The sequence below is a fragment of the Numida meleagris genome, chromosome 22 (genome assembly GCF_002078875.1).
Source record: "Numida meleagris isolate 19003 breed g44 Domestic line chromosome 22, NumMel1.0, whole genome shotgun sequence".
In the NCBI taxonomy this organism is placed as follows: Eukaryota; Metazoa; Chordata; class Aves; order Galliformes; family Numididae; genus Numida; species Numida meleagris.
Window position 1 is genome coordinate 1,808,084 of NC_034430.1, and position 16,405 is coordinate 1,824,488.

Here is a 16,405-nt window from a genome sequence, read left to right on the forward strand (position 1 = left end):
TGCCATTTTGCCTCCAAGTTACTGCTTCCAACAGGATGACTCTTGCTGCTTTCCTCAGGAGCTGCTTTCACACTGGTATAGTGAATCTATGATTTGGCTCTTTTCACTTTAACCGCCATGTCACTGTGCAGCAGGACAATTTATGATGCTTTCCACTTTTCCATCAAGGATTTATCTTAACACATTCACATTGGTACCTGATGTTCAGGCCCTAACAGAGATCAAGAATTCTGATCATTGGTAAAATGGATACAACAACAGGGATGGGTAAGCTCAATCTGACGTGCAAACTGCCTTCGCTGTGTATTCATTGCCTTGCAAATATGTGGTCATTCAGTGTAGGCTTCAGTGCAGTGTTTTTCTTTGAAGTGTTTCCTCAAATGTATTTAAATAACAATGCATGGCAGCATAAAAATAATAAAAACAGGGACATTCCCAGTGCCAACACGTACACCTTCCTATGGAGCATGTTAATTGCATACGTTCTTGCATGGCAAAGGACCATATGGCCAAGACCTAAAGCAGTGAATTTCCTGAAGAAAATAAAATATTTCTGCATTGTCGTGACTCAGTGAATCCCTTCAGTTCTAGAAGAATTCTGTAGCTCATAAATAATGGATCCTCTTGCTATTTTGACTTGCCAGTAAAGCAGATGATCATGAAGATAGGTGTGAATGTGATCACTGTTGTCTTCTTCACTGCTGTAGCAGTTAACAGGCAGTAAAGCTTTGTTTTTTCATTTTAGGTGGGTGCTAAGTTGAACTATGATTGTCATCCCCTAATGGCTGATGTTGTTAACAGCTGATGTCTGACAACTGGGAAAACATCACCGAGGAAGGACCACATGATGTAAAACTGGGTAGTAGTGACCAGCCAGCACTCCATCAATGAACCCGGGCTGACCAAGAAACAAAACTAATGAACATATCCCTTCAGTACAAAGCAACGCTGTGTGATGCTTATACCAAGGAGGTCAGAATTTGGACAATATGTGACTGTTATGTAGCAGCAGTTATAACAGAGAACTCTGTGTGCACCCAACAGCAGGGCACGGCTTTCAGTGCGACCCTCTGGTTTAGTTAAAAGCTACCACAGCTTTGAATGCTTCTTGGAAAAGTAGATACTCATTCAAATAGGTGCACGAGGAAATAATACCCAAACCCTTGGAGCTGTGCTTCGTGTGGTGTTACAAGAAAGGACTCAGACCAGCAATGAGACAGACTTTGGAGAAAGGAGAGGTAAAAAGCTTTGAGTATCTTAGTAAGTTCCCTGCTGTTACTTGGATGCCTGATTGGTATTTGATGCCCTTGTGATTTGTATGTTTCTCGTACCAGGCAACATTAATAATTTAATGAGTTTTAAACCAGTGAAAAGAAGACTCAGTGCACACAGTGATTGAAGTACTCTCCTGTGGGAGTTATAACTAAGGAAATTATTGGGGCTGATGTTTTTTCCAACAGCTGTTGCTCTGGAAGGACTGTGGCTGCGCTGGAGTTAGAAAAGGGAAACACAGCCACTGATTGCAAATAGAAAAGAAAGAAAGAGGCGGTTTGCCCAAAGATTCAGTACAGCTTTCCAATGGAAAAAAACATTCAGACAAGTGAAAATCTCTTCTGGAGTAGTGTGTAATATGTACCACTACAGGCTTGTGTATCTGTGAAATAGAGGGAGTCGTGGATCATTTCCCAGAATAAATATCTTCAAGTTTCATGTGTTATAGTTATGCACTGCTCCCAATTTTATTTTGATGGAATACAAAATCCCCCCTTTTTATCGTGTGATTCTTTAGTGCCATCGGAAGTGTCATATTTGCCTATGCAGCTTCAACCTGTACAGATAGAGTTTGAGTGATATGAAAAGAAATAGGTTTTCTTTTTTCAGAGGGGGATTGTGTTAGTGATTTCTGCAAGCTTATGAATGTCCACTTTCCGTAATCCCTGTCACAAGCAATTGCAGCCATCCTAGGACTTAATATCCCACCATTAAGGTGGGTGACAAATGGTGTTGGAAGTGAGATGTGCGTGTCCTGCATCTCAGAATGACACTGTGGGCTTCCAGCCATCTGTTGGGCTTCATTCTTAAGTCATTGGCCTGCTCCCTTTGGCATCCTCTGCTGCTCAACACAGACACATGGAGGCACAGCGCGCAGCTGAAGGCTAGGAACAGAGCAGGGGTTAAGTGAGACTGACAAGGCATCATCCCAAACCAGCTGGGGGAACTGAAAGACATCAACGTTTGTTTAATTTTTCTCTCTCTTTCAGGATCTGTTGCAAAATGTGAAAACGAAAGGGGGAAAGTCTGCAGGTACCACTGATCCCAGACAACCTTTGTATCATGTGTGTTTGCCTGGTAAGTTTGCACTTCAGATCATGTGTGGATAAACACAGCTCACGGCCGGAGCAGGTGACTGGCCCATGAGAAAGGGCTCGTGTCAGCCTGGGAACACACACACACTGCCTCTTGCTTCTGCATGTAGCAAGAAGAGACTTGTTGGTGAGCAACTGCTGTGCAGCTGTGACCAGGTCTCCCTGCTTTCTGTGAATGATGCTTTATTGTCTCCTGCTGTCATAAATATGCCCACGGCACTGTGGGGTGGTGCGGGCACTCTGCTGGCCGGCTGCCCCTGCTGAGGTGAGTGCCTCTCTATTAAAATGATGGATATTAACTCGCCTCCACGTACGTTCTTTGGGGATGATAAAACTTCAGCAGAAGCGCTGGCCAGGTTTGTAATTACTAAGTTAAGGCTCAGCTCATTAGCTGGTGCTACCTGCAGCAAGGTGAGGTTGGGATCAACACCGTGAGAGTGTCCCAGCTTGTGCTGCCACTGTTCCCTGGGGCAGTCTGGTTTAGTACATTGACTCACTGCTTTCTATCAACAGTGGTTGAGAGAGCTGAAAGCCAAAGCAGAGTGAAATATTTGATCAGCTTCATGTTAGTAGGTACGTGTGTCCTGCGGTGGGCGTCGTGATAACAGCTGGAAACATATCTTAAGGAGCTTAACTGGCAATGACCCACCACAATGGGAAGGTCAGATTTCTCCAGGCTTTGGCTCCCTTTGTGAAAAATGACCTACTGGTTATTGGGGTTCTTTGGAAAAATCTTGGCGTTTCATTTTGCTAGGAAGCTGGTTTTGTCTTAATAAACAAAGATGCATTTTTGTAGTGCAAAGGAGGGGGCAGGAGAGCGGTTGCAAAACTGTCAGGTGTGTGCACACAGATTTATGCAACTTCATCAACATAAAATAGGAGAATATGAGCTGAGTAATTACAGAAAAATAAACAGCACCGATACAACAAGCTGTAAAACACACGTACAATTCCTTCTGTTTTTCAAGTATGCATTTGAATTAGTTCTCTAAAGCTATGTGCTCTTACATTAACGTTTGAGGAATGCAGTGTGAACCTCAAGAGCTGTTTCTTCATTTTTGTAACAGCTGAAAAGGCACTTCAGCGTGAAGGAATATTTCTTGTCTTTCTCCTGCTACACGACATGTGTTGTAACACAGGATTTCCTTTAAGCCCTGATTGAGTGCAGATGATCCATCTAGCTGAAGAGCGTGGAACGTGGCTCTGTCATGGTCTTGGCAGCAGCTGTAAGTGTACACCTTCACCTTCCAAAGACACTTCCTCTTAAGAGTATCCTGTGCTTTATGGGTGCTCACAGATTCATTGTAACAACAGGGGCTGCTCAGCACAGAGCCCTAACACTGGATAGCTCTTTCGGAGCGGTGCCAGGACTATACCCAGGGGCTTGCCCCCAGCATCTCCTTGCTTTTCTGGGGTTGTGTTTTCTTGACTTCTCACCTCCTCCCGCCTTCCCATTGGCATTGCAGGGGGTGAGGTGGAAAAGCAGCAGTTCCTGGCAGGCAGCCGGAGGTGTGTTTCCCTTCCACTGTGTTTATGCAGAAGATGATAAGGAAAGATTCATACCTCGCTAGGGCGTAGAAACCCAAACCTTACGCTCACAAAGAAGCCAGGGGCCCCTGAACTGAAACTCCCAAATTCAATACGCAGGAAAAGCTGCTCTCCTTGAAACAAAGGAGAAGCAGTTGGCAGCGGGCTGCCGGCCGTGCTCAGAGCGGCTGCTTCCCGTTAGGGCTTCCCTTCGCAATCACGCGAGGCCTCAAAGAGACCCCGAGCCCCTCCGACCTCGATCCCCTCCGGGCTGAGCCGTCCCGGCGCCGCCCCCCGCAGCCCGGGCGGACACACCCCCCTCGCAGCGTCCCGGCGCGGCCGGCAGGGGGCGCTGCAATGCGGGGCGGGGCCGGGCCGGGCGCTGCGGGCTCCGGGCGGCGCCATGAAGGACTGCGAGTACCGGCAGATCCCGCCCGGTGCCGCCGCTCCGGGCCCCGCCGCTTCCCCGCCGCCCGCTGCTCCGGAGCGCCCCGGCGAGACCCCGCGACCCCGGCGGAAATGGGAGGTGTTCCCGGGCCGCAACCGCTTCTACTGCGGCGGCCGCCTGATGCTGGCGGGGCACAGCGGCGTCTTCGCCCTCACGCTCGGTCTCATCCTGGTTACCAGCGGCCTCTTCTTCGCCTTCGAGTGAGTCCGCGCGGTCCCCGCTGCCCCCCCGGGTCCCGGCCGCTTCGCTCGGTGCCGCGGTGCTCTCCGCGGGGCGGCACAGCGCGGTCCGTGACATCGCGTCTGTCGGTCCCGTTCTGCGCGGGAGCTGCCGGGACCCGGAGGAGGAGAAGAAGGAGAAGGAGGAGGAGGATGGAGCGCGGCGCTGCGGGGCTTCTCCCGAAGAGCGGTGGCACTGAGCTCGGAGACCTTCCCGTGTCCCCGCGGGGAGAGGAGCGGGGCGGTCCGGTTGCTCGGGGGCTGCTTGGTGCCGGACGGCCGAGCTCGGGGCGAGCCCTCCCGAAGCGCCGCGCGGAGGGGACCGAGCGCTGCCCGCGGGCACCGGAGCTCCGTCAGCCGGCCGGGCCTCGTCCCTGTGCCGGGCTGCGGGGAGACCACGGTGCGGAGCGGAAGCCGAGCTCCCTTCCCTCTCTTCTTTGGGCAAAGCTCGTGCTGTGTTTGATCCCTGCTTAACCCGGGTCCCTTCCAAGTGGGGATGTCCCGTGGCTCAGCGATTCCACGATTGAGAAGGGCAGGGGTTGCGCAGAGGGGCTCCTGGTGCTGCAGGATGCGTGCTGCGCTGGCTCCTGCTGTGTCAGAGGTCCCTGCAAAAGCAGCAGTGCTTCAGCCCACCCCCCTGGGGTAATCTGTAGTGTGCTGAGTAATAAATGATCGCTGATTCTGAAGGGATGGTTGGTAACAATATGTGTGTATGGATTTTTTGTCTTTTCACAGCTGCCCCTTCCTTGCCCGTCACCTGACCCTGGCCATCCCCATCATCGCAGCTGTCCTCCTCTTCTTTGTCATCAGCTGCCTCCTCCAGACGAGCTGCAGGGACCCCGGGATCCTGCCCAGAGCCACCCCCAGTGAGGCTGCGGACCTGGAGAAGCGCATTGGTGAGACAGCTGAGCCCTGTGCCGTGGGTGCTTCTGCGTGTTATCCGCAGAGAGGCAGCGGTTTCCTTTCTGCTTTGTCCCACTGCTTTCCCAGGCAGAGCCCTGTGCCTGTAGCTGTTCCTCGGGACAGCAGCAGACCGGGCTGTGGCCCTGTGCAGCGCTCAGATGAAGGAGAGCTCACGGCATCAGCATCCTGGACGTGGTGCTGTCAGCAGCTGTGCTGCAGCTGGGGGTGCACAAAGTCCCCATTCAGAGTCACACTGCCGCGCTCGTGGACGCAGACAGGCACTGCGTTCATCGCCTGCGCTGTCGTTCAGATCCAGGGCTGGGATTTTTGAGGATCTGATTTCCAGCTGAGGCTACAGACCTCGGTTTATTTTCCCTCTCTTGGAAGAGCCTGTTCTTTGCTACCTGAGTTCCTCTCCCCTGCCCTTCTGTGACGTGGCTGTAGCACAGAGACTCTGACAAGACAGAAAGCTGATGAGGATTAACCAAGCAGCATTTAGAAAGCTGCCTAAACAAGAGGCACGCTTGGGAGATAAAAAGCTTCCCTAGATGATGTGCTTATCCCCACATCATCTGGGATTTGGGGGGAGAACTTGACAGGCGAAATCTGCTGAGTAGGGCTCCTGGATCAAGGAAGTGTTTCCAAAAACAGATGGGAGTGAGATCTTCTTCTCTGCTTTTGTGGAACAGCTGCGGTTGAGCTAAAACTGGTGCTGAGATGGAGATTGTTTCTGCACGGAGAGTGGTCCCTCAGTCATTTTATCCCAGTGTGAGTGAGGGTGGTCTGTGCTGGTGGATAGTCCCACCTCTCGCTGCCCTTGCTCCCACTGGTGTTGGTGGGGTCACCCCCGAGCAGGAATTTTGCAGGGACGGGCTCTGGGGGGTGGAATCCACACTTGGGATGAAGTAGAGGCACCGTGGATTTCTAACCTGGAAGCACCCAGCCAGGAGTACAGCGGGGGATGACCAATGCTGGGATGCTTTGGAATGCCAGTGTGAGAAGGAACGGAGCCCTTACTCTCTGTGCTAACTCCAAGTGGGACCACCCCTCCTGGAGGCTTGTGTGGCTTTCAGAGCTGCCCGTGGCAAACCACGACAAATCTCTGCTTAAGCATCCTGCAGATAGCAAGGGCTGAGCTGAGCCCCCTGAGCCCTGCAAGGAGGGAGAGGCAGTGTGATGGCTCAGCCCCCAGCTCTTTGCTTTTCACCGTGTCGCTGCCTTTGTCCGCTGTGCTGCGGTGCCCGGGAAGCTGCGTGCATCCAGGGTCTGTGCGACCATCAGTAAGAAATGCTCTAGCGAAGCTGACACGAGGCATTTCCCACCTGCCCCGCTGCAGGCAGTTGCAAGGCGATAATTCTGCGCTGGTCTAAAAAACTGGTTTGAAAATCTTCTCAGAGCGGTTATCTGCGTTTCTATTTATAAGTGCCGAAAGCAGTAATCTGGCTGCAGATGCTGCCTGCTGCACCAGCTGTTGCTGGTAATATGGTCCTTTTATTTTCCTCTTACCTTGCTCTGTTAGGTCTCTGTTTTCAAAGCCTTCCCCGGAGTGGGAAAGGTGCCCTTTCGAGAGTGACTGAGACAAACGAATAACCCTGAACTGCAGACGTGGCACAGAGGTTTTGCAGCTCGCACTTTTGCTGAGCAGATGATCGGTTTCTAGCTGCCAGCTCCAAGTGCAGAATGCACGGGTGAAACACACACAGCATCTCTACAAATCCTCAATTTCATCCATGAGGATGAGGAACCCTCTTGTGCTACGGATGGGCCTGTGTCAATGAAATCTGCCTGGAGCACCTGAGGCATGCTTGCTGTGCTGCTCTGTGATGGGAATGTGCCAGTGCCTCGCTGTGCCAGGCAGCAGATAGGGGTGACGCGGGGCTTCAGCCGGGTCCTGGGGTGGCTGGGTGTCACCTGCACTGATCTCACTGTCCCTCCTCTCCCTTGCAGATGCCATGGGGACCTCCACCTACCGCCTGCCAGCCCGCACGATGGAAGTGGTCATCAACAAGTACGTGGTGAAGCTCAAGTACTGCTACACCTGCAAAATGTTCCGTCCCCCGCGGACCTCTCACTGCAGCGTCTGCGACAACTGCGTTGGTGAGTCCCAAAAGCAGCCGTGCTCGTCCCATGGGTGTGGGGGTGGCTTGTGTTCCTGAGCAGACTGCTTTTGCTTTTCACAAAGGGTAATACAGCGAGATAGCGAGGGGTCTGTCCTCTTCCCATGTAAAGAGAAGTGGCTCAGGTTGAGGGCGCAGCGCGTCCAGCGCTCCGTGTCTCCTTCTCCTGCTTCAGAGAGGAGTGTCCCATGATGTGTGGTTAAGGCCCCACCAAGCACAAGGTTTGCTGTGGGCTCCTGGCTGTCTCTGGCCTTCGGATGGTACAGACACCACTGCACATTCTGGTGTAGTTCATCTTTGCACTCGCCCCATGCGCTCTGGCTGTGGTGGGGCAGGAGGGAAGGAAAACAAGAAAAGCCTCCGAGGGCTCCACGCAGCCAGGCCCCATGCAGGGAGCAGCATGAGCGGGCAGAGGGGTGGCATGGGGCTCGGTGGCACAAGCAGAGGCTTTGGTCCTTGAGTGAGGCTCCTGGTTGTCCGCTACGGGGCCCAGGAGCTGTGTGTCATGCTGTGCTGGGGCAGAAGGAGCAGCAGGACCCCGGGGCTCTGGTTACGTTTGGGAGCTGCCGAGTGCTTTGTGTCTGGGGATGGCTGTGGGTGGTTGGGGCTCCTCCTTGTGCTGGATCTGCTACCTGGAAAGCAGCCACAGGCAGGACAGTGTTTGGAGAGGAGCAGTCTGGGAGAGCAGGCGTGCACCGACTTTGTGTCGGAGTTTTGTTTGCTTTGGTGTCCCCCGCAGCAGGGTTACAGCAGTACTTCAGTCTGCAATCCAGCCCTTTCATTAGAAGATGGGAGTGTTTCTAGGCATGCTGCACCTGCTCTGGCTTCCCAGGCAGTTTCTGGGGCTGTAGAGCCACATTTTCATAACTTTGTATGTTATTTTCTGCAAGGGGAACAGACACGCAGAGGGAGAGCAGCAATGCTGTGTGTATGTGCCCGGAGCTGCGGGGTACTGGAGAAACTGCCACCCTGCTCTCTTTCAGTTTTAGTAATGGGAGATGTTACCAGTCACAAGGCTTGCAAGCGTGCAGGGCTTGGTGATAGGAAAGGTTTGGCTTTCAATGATTTTAAAAAAAGGGAGGCACATGAGCAAGCTGCAGGGCTTGCTTGAAACTTCTCACTAATGCAGCTCTGCAGAGAGCTGCTGGTCTTGGTGCAGCGGGTGCAAGCTCGGTTCTCAGCTGGTTGTCAGAGGCTCAGCAGCGAGTGGGGGGCAGCAGCAGCCCCTCACCGTGTTCCTCTGTTTCAGAGAGGTTTGATCACCACTGCCCCTGGGTGGGCAACTGCGTGGGGAAGCGCAACTACCGCTACTTCTACGCCTTCATCCTCTCCCTCTCCTTCCTGACGGCCTTCATCTTCGCGTGCGTCATCACCCACCTCACTCTGCGTAAGTACGGCTCTCAGCAGCAGCAGCACGCCTCGCTCCAGGTGACAAGCAGCTCGGGGCCCTGGGGCAGCACGAGGTTGCTGTGTGGGGTTTAAGCCAGTGCAGGTATCCCAAATAAACGGGGATTCATGTTGCAGGGGAGCCCAGACTCACCCTGCTCCTCTCTGCAGAGAAACCTTGAGAGCTGGTGACGGAACTGTCCCCTCCAGAGCTCAAACGGGTGGGCTTTGGGTGCATCTTCTTGGGAGGTGACTTCTCTGTCAGCTCTAAATCTCCTGGACCTGCACTTACTTGCTGATATCTCTGCACAGTTGCAGCCTGCAGGTGTTTTTAGGCAGCCAGACAGATCCCTCTGGCCTGCAGGGAGTGGCTGCGTGCTGGGGAGTGAAGCGTTGCCTGCAGGTGTGAGGCTGCCTGATGGAACGTGGTTCCTTGTCCCATTTGCTTTGCAGGCTCTCAGAGAGACGGATTCCTCGCCACACTGAAGACAACACCTGCAAGATATCCTTTTGGTGCCAACAACTGCTTGGACAATTGAGCACTGGTGCAGCAACAGTTAATTGCATAACAGAGAAGGGAAGTTGGCTCTTTGTAGGGGTGCCCTCGTGTACTTTCCACAATTTAATTCAGTCCCCAGGTGCCAGGTTGGGGCAGACAGGTGTCAGACAGATGGCATCACCAGTTTGGTGACATCTCTGCCCCCAATTTTACTTCATCGCCAGGGTCTGAGGTTGGGTAGCAAACTTGATTCCCAGCTTGCAAGGTTATGTGGGAAGAGGAACACCTGGAGAAACTTGTGCGTTGGTGGACGCCTGCAGAATGGGATGGGGGTGGGGAGGTAGCTGGGGTGCTTTCATGGCCCAGTTGGTGTGGTCTTAACTGTGAGTACCTCCCAAAAACAGCTTGCATCTCCTTGCAGGATGACTTTTCTCCCTGAGAATTCCTTGACTTTTCTTTCACTGTGCTGGAGCTGGTGATTTGTTTTTTCTCAGTCTGGTCTATTTTGGGCCTCTCAGGTTTTCACACTTACTTAGTCGCCTCAAACCTGACCACAAATGAAGACGTGAGTACCCAAACCCTCATCCTTTCACCCCAAAAGCTGCCGGGGGCTGCCAGCCCTGCTGATCTGTCAGCAGAGGTGAGGCTCCCTGGGACCCCCTGTCTGTAGTGCAGGACCTGAGGGAGGCACTCTGCCATAATCCACTGTGAAGGAAACAGCTGTGCTCCCAATTCGGAGAGCTGAGCAGGGGAACAGCAGCGCAGTGGGAGGACAGCACTGGTGTCAGGCTGGGAGGCAGCACACTGAAATGTCAGAAGGGTCACATGTTTGTGTTGTTTTTTTTTTTCCATTCTGTATGTGGCTTTGCTTAAAATGAGGAGTTCTGAGGTTAAAAAAGGAAAGCTGGCCCCCGAGATTTGGGTGTCAGCTTGGGACATGAGTGATCTTAATTCAGCATCCTGTCTAACCACAGGTTTCCTGCAAGACCCTGGGCAAGTCCCTTTGTCTCTATTAGTTCCTCATGTCTAATAAGCAAAATATACCCAGATGTCTTCTGAGGAGGTGTACCTTAAAGGCTGGGGTGGTGCAGACTCAAAGGGCCGAATGAGTGCCCTGAGTAGGGCAGACTGTGTGGAAAAGCAGGATCTGTCTGATCCTCAGAAGGAATCAAAATTCACCCTTCTGACCAGAAGTACCTGTAATCCTTGCTGGAAGCTTCCAGCACTGCATCCCATCAGGTTTGCATCCCTTTTTTTTTTCTTTCTTTCTCCTCCCCTTTCTGTTAGCTGGGAGTGATTGGCGGGACTGCACCTGGCTGTCGCACCCCAGTCCTGCCTGCACCGAGCCCAAAGCACGTGGCTCCTCCAGCTGCTCTGCCCACGTCCTAGACACGTGCTGCAAGTGGGGAGGGGAGGTAGAAACAGAAGGAGGAAACTGGGTGGTAAACGGTTCGCTGCAGCCAGGGGCCCGAGGCCGGGTATAGCATCTGCCCGCCCACGTGTGCCTACGCTGGATGTGCCCTGAGTTTCAAAATCAGAGTCCTTGTGACAGCTGCTCAGGGTGGGGACATGAGATTGTTTCCTCCTGTTGCAGAACGGCCTGGGAGTCCCCTTGCTGTTTGTTTAACCTCTGGAGCAAGAGAGGGACCGTTAGGCAGAGCGCTGCTCCGAAGAGCTTTCAGCCCAGCAGAGAGCAAGGAGGGGATCAGGGTCAGGCAGTGGTGCTGGTGGTGCACAGCATGGGGGGGCACAGCTCTGGAGCCTCTGGCTGCAATGCTGAGCCTGGGCAGAGGCAGAAGCAGCACATTGCCTTCCTGCAGCCATCCTGCTTGTCATATAGAGGGAGGTTTGCAGTAAGCCCAGCCAAGGGGGACTGAACCAAGCCCACCATCACATCGTTACTTACCATCGCCTCTTTCCTACCTTAATCTGCATCGTGTCCTTTCCTTTCAGATCAAAGGGTCCTGGTCAAATAAGAGGGGCTCAGAGTTTGCCAATCCTTACAGCCATAAAAGTATCCTCACAAACTGCTGCGCGGTGCTGTGCGGACCATTCCATCCCAGGTGAGAGCCTTTTGCCTCTGCTGCACCCAACGCTCAGGTGACCTGAGATGCTCGGCAGCATCCCAAGTTCTCCAGCACCACTGTTAGCATTGGGCCTCAGGCACGAGGACCTGCAAGTGGCTTCTTTCACTGCTGTGTCACCAGAGGGTGCACTGGGGCAGAGTCAGGCTGCGTGCTGTGCTGCTCTGCGTTCTGTGTCCTGCTGTCTGCATTGCTCCCTGCATGACTTGCTGCTCTTCATTGGCCTCAGAGGTGCTGAAATGCCACTACTGCCATTCAGCAGTGCTAAACGTGGCTTCAAGGAGCTGAGCTGCGTGCTGGGAGGCTGCGGGAGAGCAGCGTTTCCCCCTGATTCTTTCCACGTTGTTTCCTGTTGTTTTCCTATTGTAAGTCCTTTCGCAGCTCCCGCTTGGGTTTGTGGCAAACCAGACCTTCCACTGTGGGCTGTGTGGTGGGCAGGGAGCTGTGGGAGGCCTCCTGTGGGCTGTCAGGTCCATCTTCACCACAGAGCTGTCTGCATGTCAGGAAGGTTTTGCAGACGGGGTTGGTTTACAGCCCAGGCCAGCGGAGGCAGCGGTGTGCAGAAACCATCACTGAAAGTTATTTGATTCAGCGGCTCTGCGTCCAGTCTCCACGCCCTGCACCCTAACCCCTCTCCCCTTGCATCTTTTCCCTTTTGTTTTCCAGTTTGATAGACAGAAGAGGGTTCATCCAGCCAGACGTGGGGACCCCGGCCAGTCCGAAGAGCGAAATCCCTTCCTTGGGAGCCAAACCTGACACCAGCATGGTAGGAGGCGTGCCGTAGCGGTGCCGGGATGTAGCCCAGTGCCCGCGGCGCCTGCACCTAGCTCCAGCAGTACCTTCCCTTCTCACCATCTCCCCGGCCTCAGGCGGGACAGCCTTGCGATGCAGAGCTGCCAAAGACTCAGTCGAGCCACACGTTGCCTTTTTTTTTTTATTATTATTTATTTATTATTTTTGTTTCGTTCTTTCACTGTGATGCAACCTGCCTGGACTTCCGACTGATGCAGGACCCCAGGGCTGGTTGGTGCCAGGAAGCAGGGATCTCTCCTGCACCTGGGAAGCAAAACAGGTCTGGGGAGTGCCCTGAGCCTGGAGCATCGCTCTGGGGAGTCGCTGCGTGCCCTGCGTGGGGCGGTGAGGGGCTGAGGATGGGGCATGGGGCTGAGGATGGGGCTCAGAGCTGTGCTGCTGAGCCTCGTCTTGTGGGCTGGTGCAGGTGGAAGCTCCCTGGTGCCCCTGCTGTTTCCATGAACGTTTCTTGCTCCTCCGTGCCAGTGCAGGGGGGTTGTTGTGTGTCTTAGTGGCCAGGGATTCAGCTCGGCCCGCTGCCAGAGCGGCTTTTCTTTTCCAGCAGCTGCCGTGCCTTGCTCAGTCGTGGCTGTGCAGCCGTGGGAGCTGGCTGGGTGTCCCAGCTGCCACTGGTCACTGGGGAAGCGCTGGGGAAATCTTGGTGTATTGGCTATGGTAGTCAGTAAGACAAAGCTTTGCAGCAAGGGCACAAGTTAGGAGGACCCTCACTGTGAGGAGGAAGAAACCTGTACCGTCCTGCAGCTCTCCTTGTGAGAAGCTCCAGCTGTGAGATTTGGGATCCCTAACTTGCCAGGGAAGCCCGTCGGGGTCTGGCCTGTAGGAGAATGGAAGGCTGCAGGAAAGTGGCGACTTCCCAAGGGCCGTGCCTGTCCCAGGTGGTCACACAGAGGGAGCAGCAAGCGGGTTCTGATCTCTGACAGCCTCACATCATGCTCTTGCTTTGGGTTTCAGGCCAGCAGAGAGCTCAAGGGTGATCCCTGTGTGCCTTGATGCGTTATTCCCAGCCCACAGAGACGTGGGTGAGCCAGGCTGGGCTCCCAGCTCTGCAGGTTGCTGACAGGAGCAGTAGAGGAAGAGTCACAGGCCTTGTTAGCAATACTTGAATTGTGTTACTAAAAGCTGCTGGATAATTTTGCACAATTTGTAGATTTTTTTTTTCTATGTAATGTTTTTATATTCGACGTAGATAGCGTTGTGCATGTTAGCACCAGGGCGGAAGCTTGCAGGGCTTTGTGTCAAGCTGCCTGGTTGGGTTTCCTTTGGGAGTTGCAGGCAGGGGTTTCAGCCTGGGGCAGGGGCAACCTGTCCTTGCTGAGTTAGCCAGGGCCGTGCTGCATGCAGCAGGTGACTGAGCCAGCCCACGTGGAGGGCTGCCAGCTTGCTGTGGCCACCAGCTTGCCCTTCCCCTCTGCAAAGAGCCCCAGGGGCTCAGGGACATGGCAGCTGCTCCGTTTCTGCTGCATCATCCCAGCAGATGGCCCTCGCCGAGCGCTGCGGGAGCAGTGTGGCTCCGTGCCATCCCATGGGCCACGTGCTTCAGCCTAGAAGCCTAAAAGCCACCTTGGCATCTGGAGAGGCCGCTGTGCCCTTGTGTCCCCACTGCTGCACAGCTGTCCCGGGGGCTCGTCCCTGCTGGCAAGGGCTGAGCAGGGGGGCCTGGAGCCGGGAGAGCGGTGTGCGGGGCGTCAGCGGGGCCCAGGCTCCTTCCTGTTCTTATTTAAACCGGTTTCCTTGATTACTCGTTGTAATAAAATTATATTTTTAAAGAGTTAATTGCTTGGATTATTATTTTATTCCTTTAAGACAAAAGAGGATGTTGACGTTGGACGATGCGTTAGTCACAGGGCTCGCCTGGAAGCCCTCCCGCAGGATGGGGCCGTGGGGGGGGATGCTGAGCACCAGCTGAAGCCGGGCGTGTTTGCCCCCAGATCTCAGGGCAGGCCCAGGTGTCACCCTGCTGCTGCAGCTCTGCGTGGAGCTGAGCACCCTCTGGGCCCCGTGCTCCATCCATCACATCACGTGCCCTGTGCCCGCCGGTGTTGCGTCGCGTAACTCTGGTGTCTTCCCCAGGAGGACGCCTGCCAGGACTTCGCTGTTTCCTGCACAGCCTGACAGGACCTGCCCTCTCCTCAGCCGCTGGCCCTGCGTTCTGGGGGCTAGCTGGTAAGAAAGTGCTTCCTTCTCCTCCCCCAGCCCCCCACCTGAGCGACCCCTCTCATCTCCGCCGCATGTCTGGCTCTGCCCGTGGAGCCCTCCATCACCCTCCAGCCGTGCCGGTACCTGCATGCTCCCACCGCCTTCCTGCAGCCTGGGTGAGCAGCGTGGGGTGCATTCCCCCTGCCCGGTGCCATGAGACGGAGCTGCACCGAGGGTGAGCCCGACCCGGGGACAGCAGCCCCGCGGTGTTTGCGGTGCGGAGGGAGCCCCCGCATGGTGTGGGGATGTGTTTGTGGGGAGCCTGGGCCGAGGGCGCGTTGTGGTTCCATCCCTCACCTCCATCCCCCCCCGCGCCTCGGTTTCGCTTTGTGTAATGTGGCATTTGTCCTTCGACGTGCCCGCCACCGAGGTGAGTTCTCTTTCTCCTCCTCCCCTGGTCCTGGGGCTTTGCAGTGTGCTTGGGGTAGTGCGGAGCTCTGCAGGCCAGCAGCCCCTCTGCCCCTCTTGGAGCACCCCGGGGAAGCCAGGATGCCGCGGACCCCCCGATGATGACAGCCATCAGCACCGCCTGTGCCTCCGCTCCGCAGCGCTGTGCCTTCCCCTTCCTGCTGTGAGAGAGAGGGGGGAGAGCAGCCGTGTGCAAGCCAAAGCCTTTCTGAGCCCCCCACCTGCAGCAGGGGGCCAAAAAGCCATACAGCATCCCTCCCGAGTGCAATACTGCGTTCCTCCTGCCCCCCCTTCCTCCCTACCATGGGGAAGGACCACGTACTGAGCCAGGGCTCCCAGCACCCAGCCCTACCCGGGGGCTCCTCCTGGGGGGGTTTGGGTTTCAGCCAGCAGTGTGTTGCCCACCACCTCCCACCCAACCCCATAGGACGGTGCACAGTCAATGCTCGCCCTCCCTGTGAGCTCCCCATCCCCTGGTCCATCTCTGTGAGGCTCTGATGGAGGGGATGGGATCCCCCCCCCGTGCGAAGGGCTTTCAGCCTGGTAGGATTCTGCCTTTTACTTTTGTTACAAAATAAAGATTTTCCCATTTCCTGTCTGGCCTCGTGGTGCTGAGCTACATCCCGCATCCCTCACTGCAGCTGTGTGAGTTTGGGAGCACCCATGGGTGCTCCAGGGGCGATAGGCGGCCACACTCTCCCCCCCAGCAGGGCACTGAGCCGGGGCCCTTCCTTTCACCCTCCCCCCCCCGTCCCCCACCTCGCACCAAAACCGGTAGAGCAGAATATTTCTGCAGCTCCTGCACAGCTCCTTGCCACCAACGTTTGGCAGCAGCTCAGCATTTCTGGCAGCACCTGAACCCTCGAGCTCCACGCTGTGCCCTGGGGGGGTCCTGCTCCCATGCACGGCCCCACTTGGGGTCTCTCCTACCGGGGGGGGGGGCATCGCTTTGGGGTGAGATGGGACAGAACTACGTTCAATTTGAAAGCATGGCCCCTGCGTGTCTGTGAGGTCGGGTAGTGCCCACGTGGGCTCAGCTTTGGGCCCCAAACCCCATAGCCCCCACCGTGCGTCTGCATGAGGTCAGGACCAGCAGCTCCCAGCCCCAAGCAGCTCCAATGGGGACAGGATGGTGGGGATGGGGCCGGGGCTGCTGGCACAGCGCTGATGAAGCCCTTGGCCCCATCCCCGCGTGCTGCCCGCCCGCCGCACCCTGCCCTGTGCCGGCGTGTGGGAACAGGCCGAGAGCGAAACTGCAGCGCAACGCCGAGCGCAGATCCTAATCGGGGCCGCCAGCGCTCCTGGGCAGAAGTAAAATAAAAATGAGAATGAAAAAAAAGAGAAAAAAAAAGGAATCCCAACTCTTCCAGCGCAGCGTGGAGGGAGCGGAACGCGCCCCGGTGGGGTGTGCGGAGTGGGGTTGGGGACGTGGCAGTGGGT

At 55.3% G+C, this 16,405-nt stretch overlaps 1 protein-coding gene across 5 annotated transcripts; it reads left to right on the top strand.

Moving 5' to 3' along the window:
• Positions 4,260 to 15,557, top strand: ZDHHC18 (zinc finger DHHC-type containing 18). 5 transcript variants are annotated; one of them, XR_002432474.1, is made up of 10 exons: positions 4,260 to 4,541; positions 5,295 to 5,455; positions 7,410 to 7,559; positions 8,829 to 8,966; positions 9,419 to 9,467; positions 9,927 to 10,029; positions 11,418 to 11,527; positions 12,215 to 12,314; positions 14,432 to 14,732; positions 14,972 to 15,557. XR_002432474.1 is itself a non-coding variant. In XM_021375427.1 (9 exons), the coding sequence occupies exons 1-9, from the start codon at positions 4,297 to 4,299 to the stop codon at positions 14,471 to 14,473; spliced, it is 1,098 nt and encodes a 365-aa protein (XP_021231102.1). In that variant the 5' UTR covers positions 4,260 to 4,296; the 3' UTR covers positions 14,474 to 15,557. The 5 variants fall into 5 exon arrangements, 2 of the variants coding, with proteins under 2 accessions (XP_021231102.1, XP_021231103.1); XR_002432475.1 differs by having other exon boundaries at positions 14,432 to 14,524; positions 14,612 to 15,557; XR_002432476.1 differs by having other exon boundaries at positions 14,432 to 14,524.